The sequence below is a fragment of the Cervus canadensis genome, chromosome 25 (assembly GCF_019320065.1).
Source record: "Cervus canadensis isolate Bull #8, Minnesota chromosome 25, ASM1932006v1, whole genome shotgun sequence".
Classification (NCBI taxonomy): Eukaryota; Metazoa; Chordata; class Mammalia; order Artiodactyla; family Cervidae; genus Cervus; species Cervus canadensis.
In genome coordinates, this window is record NC_057410.1 from 48484923 (window position 1) to 48498690 (window position 13768).

The following is a 13768-nucleotide window of genomic DNA, read 5'->3' on the forward strand; positions in this document are numbered from 1 at the left end:
AATTTAAGTGGATGAATAAGAATTGAGACCCTTCCTTTCAGGAACTCCCAGTCACGTATGGGACATGAACATGAAAACAGACAATTGAAGTATATTGTGATAAATAGAGTAGTGCAAATGCACCAAGTGCTGTGCATCAGAGGAGACCGCTAACTGTGTTTGTGCAGTCTAAACATGGCCTCCCAGAAGACACTGGCCTTGAATCTAGAGAAGCACTCTGACATTCTAGAAACACCATGAATTTTAAAGTTAGACCTGAGTTTGAATTAGCACTGATACTGTCACCTGTTGTCATTTGTCACATTGCTTAATTTCTGTAAGCCTCGGTTTTTTCAATTATATAGAATATACCTGATATTTGAGGGGGGGGCTTGATTTTAAAGACTAGAAGTAAATTATCATAGTATCTTAAAATTGCAAGTGTTCCTACAAATGGATATTGGTTGCTTTATTGTTTTCATTAGTATTATGTTAATTATTTTCATAATTATCATTGTTGTTGGAAATCAGAATCAGCCCAGAGCAGGGTATGTTAAAGGGATATATACTAAGTAAGCAAGGATGCCATAGCAAAAGAGGCCTAGTAAATTAGAAGAATAAGGAAAGGGTGTGGCACTAGTAGTGAAAAACCCACCTGCAGGAGACACGAGAGACACTGGTTCAATCCCTGCATCAGGAAGATCCCTGGAAGAGGAAATGGCAACCCCCTCCAGTATTCTTTCCTGGAGAACCCCATGGACAGAGGAGCCTGGTGGGCTGCAGTTCACGGGGCTGCAAAGAATCAGACATGATCAAACTGACCCAGTAGAGCACATCTGAACTTTTTAAAAATTATTAAGGCATAACCTACACATAGTTAATTGCACAATGTTTTGAATTTTTAGTTATGTATCTACTCCAGTATTCTTGCCTGGAGAACCCCCAGAAGAATCTGTCAGGCTACAATACAGGGGGTCACAGAGAGCTGGCTGTGACCGAGCCTCTGAGCACAGCTCAGCACACAGCCTCATGTGTCGCCGCTGCCCAGACCCCAGGCCTTCTCAGGTCCCCGCCCACCCCGGTCAGTCTCGCCTACAGCAGGAATACACCGCGCTTCCAGCCTCTGCTGCCACAGGTCAGGTCTGCTGGTTGTCGTGGTTTAGTCTGCTGAGTCGTGGCCGACTCCTGTGACCCCATGGACTGTAGCCTATCAGGCTCCTCTGCCCATGGTATTTTCCAGGTAAGAGTACTGGAGTGGGTTGCCATTTCCTTCTCCTGCTAGTTCCTGACCTTTGTATAAATGGAATTATATGGTATGTGGTTTTTTTTGATGGCAAGAGGTGGCTTTTTTCACTCAGTATTCTGTTTGTTGTTTTGTGTAGTGGTAATTGGTTCTTTTTCATTGATGTTTATCATTCCATTGTGTGACTATAGCATAAGGTATTCATTTATTCTACTATTAATAGTCATTTGAGTGGGCTTCAGATTTTGCTGTTATGAATAAGACTGCTGTGAGCGTTCTGTGCCTGTGTTTTAGTGACCGTGTAACACTCGTCTCTGTTTGGTGCATCTAGGATCAGAACTGCTCTGTTTCAGAATATCAGTACTTTCAACTTTAGTAGATACTGTCAAGTAGCTTTCCAAAGTGACTACGCCATTCCCACCAGTAGTGAATAGAGTTCCCGTTGTGCCATAGTCTTACCTGTATTTGGATGGTCCTAGTCCTTTTAATCTTAGCCATTTGGGTGGGGATGTAGGTTTCTATCTTGTGGTAGCAGTGAGGAGGACAGTAGGAAGAGAATTTACTGCCTGATACCACTAATGAGCAAACTTGGTAAAAGTCATGAACTGTAACTGTTCTGCACTTTACTGATAATGGTCAATAATTACTGTGTGCTGTGTGCTATGCTTAGTCACTTCAGTCACGTCCAACTCTTTGTGACCCTGTGGACTCTAGCCCACCAGCCCCCTCTGTCCGTGCGATTCTCCAGGCAAGAATACTGGAGTGGATTGCCATGCCCTCCTCTAGCGGATCTTCCCGACCCAGGGATCGAACCTGATCTCTTACATCTCCTGCATTGCAGGTGGATTCTTTACTGCTGAGCCAGGAGGGAACCCATGCATTTTATTGATAACAGTCAATAATGTATTGTAGGCTTCAGGATTTATTTATAAATATCACAATAAAAAAGTTAAGGACTGATTTTAAAGTAATGTTAGATCCCCACACATGGAAAATAAATAAAACTCTAAGAAATATTTTGGCTGAGCCCTTTTTGGCTTCTAATAAATACAGTACTTTCATGATTGACATTTTAAAATAAAGATTACTTTGCACATTTTTAGGGAGCCATGTTTATCCAGTCTAAAGAAAATGTCCTTCATATGATGCATTTTGCTTTGCTTACCTTGTAATTATCCTTGAAAACATAGTGTACAGTATGCTAGTACCTTCTTTTTTAAGGCTTTTGTACATTTTGGGCTATATTCCATAGGGTTGCAGAGTCGGACACAACTGAAGCGACTTAGCATATACGCACGCATTTGGTCATTGCATTTTATGGTAATCATCTGCTTATTTGCACTTAGCTGAAACTCAGAGTATTTGACCAAACTTAGCCTTTTTCTTTATCTGCTATAATTTTAAATAATGTGGAAGTCATCAGGGCCACCTTTTAAAATAATGATTTCCAAGTTTGAAGTATAGAAAATCTTTTAAAATGATATTCATTTATTGGTCTGACATAATATACAACCTAGGTTTATGAGTGACCTCTTCTTTTTGTTTTCTTGGGATTTTTATTTAGTTTAGTCTTGTTTTTGGGTGTCCTTTTCCAATATTTGAAACTTTCTGCAAGACATATTTGCATGTTCAAAAAAGGTCTATTCAGATTTATAACTTTGTTTTAATTTCCTGTTGTGTTGTTAAAATAATATGTGAATATAGATACAGTGAAGTAGCCATTTTATTAGTCTAATAAATGCATTGATATACATTTATCTGAAACCAAAACCACACTGGAGAAATTGAAGTAATAGTCTTGTTCTTATGAAAATAAAGAAAGACATCATCTTTTTTCCATTCATAATTATATTTTTAGAAAATCTTTGTTCTTTTATATATATATTTAGAAGATTTTTGAAATAATTAATGTTAATTCATTAGTATTAAGAATTGCCCTTGTTTATTACTCTGAATAAATATTTTTAGAGTTTTTATGCTGAATTATGTAACTTTGATTTGCTTTACACTAAAGTTTCAAATTCTGGTAAGTTTCATTTAAAATTCCATGTTAGATTTAATAAGATTTCTTTCCCACCCTCAATTTTAAAATTGCCTGATTTTGCTCCTTACCAAAGATGGAAAAACAAACAAAAAGATTTCTTTTTCATATTACCCACCCCCCAAAAAAAGTTGGCAAAATCACTGAATTAAGAAAATAGAATGGATTTGTTTTAGCTAATATAAATCAAATACAGAATAAATGGTCTCAATGATATATTAGAAATGATTTTTAAATGCTTCAGGCACTGATACTGTTGGTAACTTTTTAGGCACTGCTCTATGAATGATTATTTACACATTTTTATATAGGCTTTATTGGACTCAGAACACGTGGTTCTGGAGAAGACCTAACGCTAGTTGTGCACAAAAGTAGAAAGCTTCCTCTCAGGGCGGCCACCAGATCTCAGCGTTAGCATTCCTCTGACTGTACCCACACAGCACTCACGTGTTAACTGCTTTTGGCATAGTGCCATATTGGCTTCCCTGGTGGCTCGGATGGTAAAGAATCTGCCTGCAATGCAGGAGATCTGGGTTCGATACCTGGGTCTGGAAGGTTCCCTGGAGAAGGGAATGGCAGCCCACTCCAGTATTCTTGCCTGGAGAATTCCATGAGGAGCCTGGCAGGCTATAGTCCACGGGGTCTCAGAGAGTTGGACACCACTGAGTGACTAGCACATATACATAGTGCTGTGTTAATGTTACATGAAGGAAAGATGTGTGCATGCATCCCAATGCACTCATATTTTATAGTCATCCTTTTAGAATTTATGTAACAGTAGTCAGTGTCAATAATAATATTAAGGGTCAATGTTAATTGAATATATACTGTTTGCAAATGCTATGCTAATTGCTTCCTCATTTATTTCTCACAGTAAGCACATTATTAGATTGTTTTTAAAGCCTGTCCCTCAATGCAGATTCATTTCCCTAGTCTTCTTTTATCACCAATTCCGGAGTTGTTTTCCAGTTTGACAAGGGGTATGAAGAGTATGTTGGGTTGGTTCTTTGTTAGAAAACAGCTAACTGAAATAAACATTCCGTTGAGTACTGAATTCATTCCAGTTGAATAAGCAGAGAAAAGAGGTATGTATCGTATGTTGGTGGGTTCAGGGAAAGACACCAGTGCCTCTGTAAGCCTTGATTTATTCTAAAGAATTACTAGAGATGAAACCTTAGTAGTCTTTAAACTATAATAGTTTAAAACTGTATGTTGAATCTAGGCTTCTTGCACTGATATACATCAAATATTGTATAATGTATATTTGAAATTGAATAACTTATGTGTATTTGCTTTTTATTGCCTGTATATGTTCAAATGTGGTAATACTAAAATAATGACTATGTTTTTAAAGGTTTTGAAAGAGGAAAGGAAGACATTTCTCAAAATAAAGATGACTCTTCACTTTCTATGTCAAAGAGCAAGGTAAGCATATTGTCCTCAAGTATATGATCATAATATTTTTCTAATATTTAAGATGAGTGAACTAACACCGAAATCTTACCAGATTTTTATGGGCTGTGTTTATGTTGGTATATCTAAACCAGGTAGTATTTATGAGAAAAGGAACATTCCCCTGGGGCTGATTTAGGTGCATTGGTTATTTGGAAATACAGCCGATTGGTAACCAGGGTTCTCTCCTTAGTGATGCTGTTTGATATGTCTGCTGCAGCAGCGCATCTCAGACTTAAGACTGAGGCTTCCATCTGGAGAAACTGTCAGCGTTCATTTTTTTAAAGTTTTAAGTGTTTTGGGTTCATTCAAATGACTATCAGAAACATGTACATTTTAACAGTTAAAGACCAACTATCTTTTGCTATAGCAGCATGCAACTGAAGACAGTTTCTTAGAATAAGACAGAGTTTCCTAAATTAGTAATTTTCAAATTGGGTACTTGAATATATTCTTAGGTCTGTTGAGAATTTTTTCCCTAAGAGTACTATTCAAATTTGAGAAGTACTGGAGAATGCATAGGCTTTCCGATGGGTTTGTAATTCACTAGGTTTTCTATAATTTGTCTGGATTTGACTTTCGACTTATTTCTGGTCAGGTTTAGTAGCAGAAGAAGCTTTTATGTTTATGGAATCAAACTTCAATGATTGTAAGAAAATCTATTTCTTAAGCTAGTGAGTTCTCTGCTGTTCTTAGAATAGGCTTTGCTTGTAAAATTGGACATTTTTTGTTCTATTCTCGAGAGTGGTTGAGTGAGAGGATTCCATGATGTTTGACACAAATTTTATTCACACTTAACTTTTCATTACATAAAAGTCCATCCTCTATTTAATATGGGTAAAAGTATATAAGGTGAGAGTTTAGTGTCATACCTTGTATGTATAAAATACAAAGAGAAATACATGAGAAATACCCTTATCATTTCATATAAGATGCGTGATTAACAAGGAGATAGTTTATCTTGTTTCTGCCATGGTTAGAAATGCAGTGAAATTTATGGAATTTTAAAGACCCATTCCAAGCAGTTAATACCAGCGTTGGTGAATGTATGTTGTATTGGTATTCCTACTCAGAAACCTAAACTCCCGACTGCCTACCACAGCCGCCTAGTCTCTGAACAGGAGAGTGAGGGGAGGAGCAGAGGGGGTCGGGAGGACAGGGAGCCTGGTGCGGATTAATGAGAAATAAGGAAACTAGACTGCACCTTGAGTATAATAGCACCGAATTGTATATGAACTGTAAGTAAAATTAGAAATTTGTTCCTCAGTTGCACAAGCCACATCTCAGTAACTCATTAGCCATATGTGGCTGGTGGCTACCATATTGAACCACTCAGATATAGACTATTTCTGTTATTCAGAAAGTTCTACTGGATACCAAGCCCGCGCTACTTTAAGGTAAAAAAAGTGAGTTTGAATCTTGATTCTCATATATTGCCTATGACTTCTTAGATGCTGATTACAATGATATTAATAACTAGTTTGTATTAAGAGCTTGCTAAGTGTCATTTTAACTCTCTTAACCATACTAGAAGACAGGTATTATTGGCCCTGTGTTATAAATGAAGCTTAGAGAAGTTAGATAGCTCTCCAAGGGTCAAAGTGTTAGAGCTGGAATTCACAGTGGCTTCAGTTTTCTTCTCTGTACAAAGGAGATAAAATCTAACTCACATTGTGATGCTGTAAGTGCCTGACAAAGTACCTGGTTAATAATAGGTGTTCGAGAACTCATTTTTCTTCCTTTGAATAAAGAACTACAGTGAATGAATGGGCTGCTTGGTGTGGCAGCTATTTAGTGTAAGTAAAATTGTACTCGTTCTGTTATGTTCCAAGAGCTGAATCTTATTGATTCTTAATTTCAGTTTATTCTGTTAGCTTAAGAGATACAGTCACTAGCTTGTCCTTAAATAGTTTAACATATATTCTGCTGTGTTACTTTTCAGAAGAATCCTAAAATTTATGCACTTATATCAAGCCTTATTCTCATGGAATTATGAAGATTTTGTTGTTACCTAAGAAACTTTGGAAAACAAAATCTTGTTATTCCTTCTATGATTGATCAGTATAACTGAGGCCATTAAATAATTTTAACTTATACTTTTATGAATTTGATGCAAAAAGTATCAATACTGTCATTTAGGTCATTGAGTTTGCAGTTAAGTGTTATTTCTTAAAAATACATAATTGAGACCAATAGGCACAATCCTTCTTTACCTCAGCCCCCACCGTTTTAGAAATAAAAGCAGTTCCTGTTTCTTATGCATCCTGTAAATGAGTGAATTGAAGAAGGCAATTAATCAGATCATCTCATCTTCCTTTTAGCATTTTTAAATAAATTTTTAATTGTCTCTCTCAATGAAAGGAATTGCCAGCATAAATAATATTTCTAGTGGGATAAAAGGAATCCTATTACATGGATAAGGAGTTTCTGAGATGAGATCTCTTGACTTGATTCTCCAGTCATCAGTCTCCTTGCCTGTAGGTTTGCTAAGTCATCTATCACTTGCTGTAAAAAAATATGTTTACTTGGATATTTAAAAAAAAAAACCTTTCCAAATCAAAATATCTGATAGAATCATAGTAACATCATTGTTGCTATTATTCCTTATGTCTACAGTATTTTAGTTTTCAAAGCAAGTCGAAAGTATTCTAGTTATGTTAATGTTCCATTTATCTGGAGATTATATTTTTGTGAACACTTGCAATCTAGGAGATAGTCACAAATCTGAAGCACAATATATATCAAGTACTGTGTTAAACACATCATGCACACTGCCTCATTACCCAAAGCAGCCCTGTTAGTTAGTAGGAATATCCTTGTTTTATAAATAAGGCAATGAAGACTGGAAGAGAGTATCTTCCCATAGTCACACAGCCCATAAGGTGTCATCATTAAGACAGTGGTCAGTGAGGTTATCAAAGCAGCACACTTAGTTTAATAAAATATTTCCAATAAAAACAGTTTATGATTCTTGATATTTAAAAGGTAACTTGTTGATTCATGAGACTTAGTATTATGTTAAAAAGAATATAGAACTTGGTCACTGGATTTCTTTTCTTTCCCCAAAACTAGCTACACTGTATGGTGGGATTTCTTGAAGTATGTGCACTGTAATTTAGCAAGCTCTTGTTATAGCCATTTGGCCAACTGGTCCCTTAGATAATCATTTAGGAACCTCCAAGCCAATCTTGTCATTTCTAGGGAAATAGATTTCCTATTGTTCATAAAGATAAGTCTTAAATCTGAGTCTAACATTCTATATGAATAGTGGTAAAAAGATGAGCAATGAATGTAGTGAGAGGGCTAAGAGCATGAGACTGAGGACAAGGCACACCGGAGTGAAATCCCAGCTCATCTGTTTACGGCTCTGTGACTTTGGAAAGTTATTTAATCTGTCGGTCTTAGTTTCCTGATCAGCAGCATAAGAAACTACTACTGTCCCATAAGGCGGCTATGAGGAGTACAAGAGGCAGAACACAGAAAGTACTTATTATAGCACCTGGTAAAGAGTCAAACAACTGTTCATTTTCACTAACTTTTAAGTTAATACCATGGAAATTCTTTACTTAATAATATCCAGGAAGTACATTATAATATATGTTTTCCTATTAAGCTGTGGGAAATAGGAACCGTTCTATTTCTCTGACAGTAGCTGTGTCATCTTTGAGTTCCCAGCAGCAAGCAGAGGACAGAGACCTGTTTGGCTTGATGACTTTTGTGAAATGGTTTTGATATCACAGTGTATCTTGTCATCATGAAAGTAAGCCACGTGATGTTTCAAGTGTAGTTCTCAAAGGAGTAACTTTAACAAAAATTTAATTAGGTTAATCCCCACCTTCTACATTGAGTGTAGTTTGCAGTTCCCTTCCAGTTCAGCCACTTATTTTACCATCAGCATAATAATTTGTATTTTGTACTAAATAGCAGAGGCATTTTTGAAGAGATGAACTGCAAATGCTAGTTTCATTTTGATAATTCTGAAGGTGTTCATTGAGCCCTTGCTTTACAGAAGTAAAGCCCTTGCTTTACTTCAGTTGTGTGCAACTCTTTGCAATGTTATGGCCCATAGCCTGCAAGGCTCCTCTGTCCCTAGGATCCTCCAGACAAGAATACTGGAATGGCTTGCCATGCCCTTCTCCAGGGGTTCTTCCTGACCCAGGGATCAAACCCAGGTCTCTTAAGTCTCCTGCATTAGCAAGTGGGTTCTTACCACTAGCGCCACCTGCAAAGCCCAAATTACCCTAGATGATATCTGGCTGCAATTGTTGAATAAGCATGGTCCCTGTATTCATGGATCTTAAAATTGAGTGAGGGACTACTATTCAACGTAGTTTTAGAAGTTTTGGCCACAGCAATCAGAGCAGAAAAAGAAATAAAAGGAATCCAGATAGGAAAAGAAGAAGTGAAACTCTCACTGTTTGCAGATGACATGATCCTCTACATAGAAAACCCTGAAGACTCTACCAGAAAATTACTAGAGCTAATCAATGAATATAGTAAAGTCGCAGGATATAAAATTAACACACAGAAATCCCTTGCATTCCTATACACTAATAATGAGAAAACAGAAAGAGAAATTAAGTAAACAATACCATTCACCATTGCAACAAAAAGAATAAAAAACTTAGGAGTATATCTACCTAAAGAAACAAAAGACCTATACATAGAAAACTATAAAACACTGATGAAAAGATCAAAGAGGACACAAATAGACGGAGAAATATACTGTGTTTATGGACTGGAAGAATCAATATTGTGAAAATGAGTATACTATCCAAAGCAATCTATAGATTCAGTGCAATCCCTATCAAGCTACCAATGGTATTCTTCACAGAACTGGAACAAATAATTTCACAATTTGTATGGAAATACAAAAAACCTCAAATAGCCAAAGCAATCTTGAGAAAGAAGAGTGGAACTGGAGGAATCAACCTGCCTGACTTCAGGCTCTAATACAAAGCCACAGTCATCAAGACAGTATGGTACTGGCACAAAGAGAGAAATATAGATCAATGGAACAAAATAGAAAACCCAGAGGTAAATCCACATATCTATGGACACCTTATCTTTGACAAAGGAGGCAAGAACATACAATGGAAAAAAGACAACCTCTTTAACAAGTGGTGCTGGAAAAACTGGTCAGCCACTTGTCAAAGAATGAAACTAGAACACTTTCTAACACCATACACAAAAATAAACTCAAAATGGATTAAAGATCTAAATGTAAGACCAGAAACTATAAAACTCCTAGAGGAGAACATAGGCAAAACACTCTGTGACATGTATCACAGCAAGATCCTCTATGACCCACCTCCCAGAATATTGGAAATAAAAGCAAAAATAAACAAATGGGACCTAATGAAACTTAAAAGCTTTTGCACAACAAAGGAAACTATAAGCAAGGTGAAAAGAAAGCCTTCAGAATGGGAGAAAATAATAGCAAATGAAGAAACAGACAAAGGATTAATCTCAAAAATATACAAGCAACTCCTGCAGCTCAATTCCAGAAAAATAAATGACCCAATCAAAAAATGGGCCAAAGATCTAAATAGACATTTCTCCAAAGAAGACATACAGATGGCTAACAAACACATGAAAAGATGCTCAACATCACTCATTATCAGAGACATGCAAATCAAAACCACAATGAGGTACCATTACACGCCAGTCAGGATGGCTGCTATCCAAAAGTCTACAAGCAATAAATGCTGGAGAGGGTGTGGAGAAAAGGGAACCCTCTTACACTGTTGGTGGGAATGCAAACTAGTACAGCCACTATGGAGAACAGTGTGGAGATTCCTTAAAAAACTGGAAATAGAACTGCCATATGACCCAGCAATCCCACTCCTGGGCATACACACTGAGGAAACCAGACTCGAAAGAGACACGTGCACCCCAATGTTCATCGCAGCACTGTTTATAATAGCCAGGACATGGAAGCAACCTAGATGCCCATCAGCAGACAAATGGATGAGAAAGCTGTGGTACATATACACAATGAAATATTACTCAGCCATTAAAAAGAATACATTTGAACCAGTTCTAATGAGATGGATGAAACTGGAGCCCATTATACAGAGTGAAGTAAGCCAGAAAGATAAAGACCAATACAGTATACTAACACATATGTATGGAATTTAGAAAGATGGTAATGATAATCCTATATGCAAAACAGAAAAAGAGACACACATGTATAGAACAGACTTTTGGACTCTATGGGAGAAGGCGAGGGTGAGATGATCTGAGAGAACAGCATCAAAACATGTATATCATCAAGGGTGAAACAGATCGCCAGTCCAAGTTGGATGCATGAGACAAGTGCTCGGGACTGGTGCACTGGGATAACCCAGAGGGATGGGATGGGGAGGAAGGTGGGAGTGGGTTTCAGGATGGGGAACACATGTAAATCCATGGCTGATTCATGCCAATGTATGGCAGAAACCACTACAATATTGTAAAGTAATGAGCCTCCAACTAATAAAAATAAATGAAAAAAAATTATTAAAAAAAAATTGAGTGAGGGAGTTTATTTCTCAATGTTCTTCCTCCGTGATCACATCTAGTGATATTATGCAGATCTGGCTATTTTAAACACTTGAAAGCTACCATTTAAATCAAGTCTCGTATACTTTCTTGGCCCTAGGAGTAATGCTGTGAACTTGAAGTACCTTCTCCCATGTCTAACAATAGATAAAAATGAAATTCATAGGACAGTGAAGGAATATGTTTGATTTTATTGTTCCAGTATTTATAGAGGCAGCTTTTAGTTTTATAGTCTTCTACTCTGGTGGAAGAAAGTAGTCTCTTTGAAAGAGGACTGGATTAAGAGCACTAAGTTCTGATCCCTGCTATTGATTGATTATTTAGAAAATCAATGTCTATGAACCTCCCTTTCATGATTTGTAAAATGGAGATAAAACCACTTGTTATGCCTGTTTTTCAAGATTCTTATAAGGATCAAATTGAAATATCAAGTATAAGCAAAATCAGGAAACAAGTTTGAGAAATTAATATTTATTTTTTGAGGCACTGGATAGTTAGGAAGAAGTGCTGGGATTATTGTTTTTTAAACACTATACAAATTAGGGTATTTCAGTACTAGTTTCTGAAGATGTTTGTATTTACTCCCTTTGGAGAAGCAGTAGTAACAGGGCAGTGTTTGCAGCAATTTGCTAGTTTTTTGGTTTGTAGAATATTTCAGTCTAAAAAATTATTTGGATATGTTTGTCCTAAGAATTATTTTGTATAAAATAATTATATTCTTTAGAAGTACTCTGAAAAACAGTATGCAGAGATTTTCAAATGATCTTGTTTAACCTTACTTTGTATGCTGATTTATTGATGTTTTTAGTTTTGTGTTTCTGTGGCTTTAATGTGAGTTAGTTTTCAAACCCAAATACTGTATAAGAAAAATCAGTATTTGAAAATTGGTATTTGCCTAAAATCACAGTAATGAATGGGAGGAAGGTCACAAACACAGTTGGAACCTCAGTTTTATGTGCTGTGTGTATGTGGAGAATAAGTGACAGTTTTAACTATTATTTCTCTTTTTCTTCATGTCTGTGTGGTTTCAGTCTGAATCTAAACTTTATAATGGCTCAGAGAAAGACAGTTCAGCTTCAAGCAAGCTTACAAAAAAGGAATCTCTCAAGGTTAGTTTCCACAGTTATTTTATAACTAATGTTATGCTTTACCTGTGCTTTTGAAAGTAGACTAGTAAGATAAAGAAAGAAGTATTTGTGGTCCTAAAGGAAAAAAAAATGTTAATGTTTGCATGGCACCCTGGAGTCAGCTAAAAGGGCTTTCTGATGACCGTCCCAGCGGTGCTCTGCCCTCAGCTGGGAGGGGGGCTGAGGACTGGGTGTCTCTGCACAGTTGTGCCTGAGTCCAGCAAATCACTGTGTTATGGAACGCCTGATGGGAAGTACTGACTGCTAGGTCATGGGCTGAATTTGGTCCACAGGTAGACACATTTTATTTGACCTACACAATGTTTTAAAAATTTTAGCCAACAATTACAGGTCCAGGTTTCTAGCTTCCCTTAAGAAATAGGTAATACTGGGCTTGCCTTCCAGAATGGCCACAGGCCCTGGAGCTTAAGGAGCTTTCTGATTGATTCTTGATTCCCATGCAGTCTGTTTTGCCACCTCTGCCTCTTTTCCATATCTGATCCCATATGCATTTATGTTTACAATCATGTATTAAATCTGTTAGTTCACTTATGCACATTAATAAAGACCAAAGTCTAAATTTTTTTGATTGTATAATTATTAAAATTTTGTTGTGTGTATGTAGTCTCTTTACCATTAAGTGCAACTAGGAAAATTCTGTGTTTTACTTTAAGAAAAATCACTGATAGGTTATCTTCTTCTGTTCATAAGCAACACAAAGTAATAAATAATAAAATTGCTCCACTGCTGCTTTCCCAGATTATCTCAGAAGTGACTTATGAAGGGTAAAACTTTGATAATTTGAATATATTAATTTCACTGTTGTGGTTTCTTAATTATTTATATCTTATGTATTAGTGTCAGGAAAGAGAGCAAGATTGCCAGTCCTAAATAGTTATAGCATTGTTTGTGGTATGAAAAACTGACAACAGAGTAGACTACCATCAGTAAGAGAGTGTATTAAGAAAACTTAGAGAAGCAGTGCGGCATGGTGTCTTTTGGAGCCGGTCTGCCTCTGTCTGAATCCTGCTCCGTGACTGACTTAGCTGCGTGATACCGAGCAGTTTGCTCTCTGTGTATCACGTTCTCATCTGTGGCAAAAGGATAATTATAGTCCTACCGCCCGAGGTTGTTGTGAGTATTTGTGAGTATTAATGCGGTAACACATGTGAAGTGCTTACAGTAGTGACTGGCACACAGGTGTCAAGTAAACGTTTCCTTTTATTGTGCTAGTCATAGTGAGAATCCTTTGGAGCAGTTAAAAGAATGAGGTAGGCAAGGAATGGAAATAGAGTTGAAATATTCCAAGAAGTATTGGAGAACCTTTTTTTATGTGTTAGAAAAAGCGAAAGCAAACACCAAAGTTATATTTTGAAAATACCT

At 36.8% G+C, this 13768-nt stretch overlaps 1 protein-coding gene across 5 annotated transcripts in view; it reads left to right on the forward strand.

Moving 5' to 3' along the window:
* OSBPL8 (oxysterol binding protein like 8) overlaps positions 1–13768 on the forward strand; it is a 162231-nt gene that overhangs the window by 110690 nt on the left and 37773 nt on the right. For all 5 annotated transcript variants that reach the window (XM_043447259.1, XM_043447260.1, XM_043447262.1 and 2 more), the window contains 2 exons: positions 4618–4688; positions 12290–12367. In XM_043447259.1, the coding sequence (XP_043303194.1) occupies positions 4618–4688; positions 12290–12367 (149 nt within the window). The remainder of the gene's footprint in view (positions 1–4617; positions 4689–12289; positions 12368–13768) is intronic.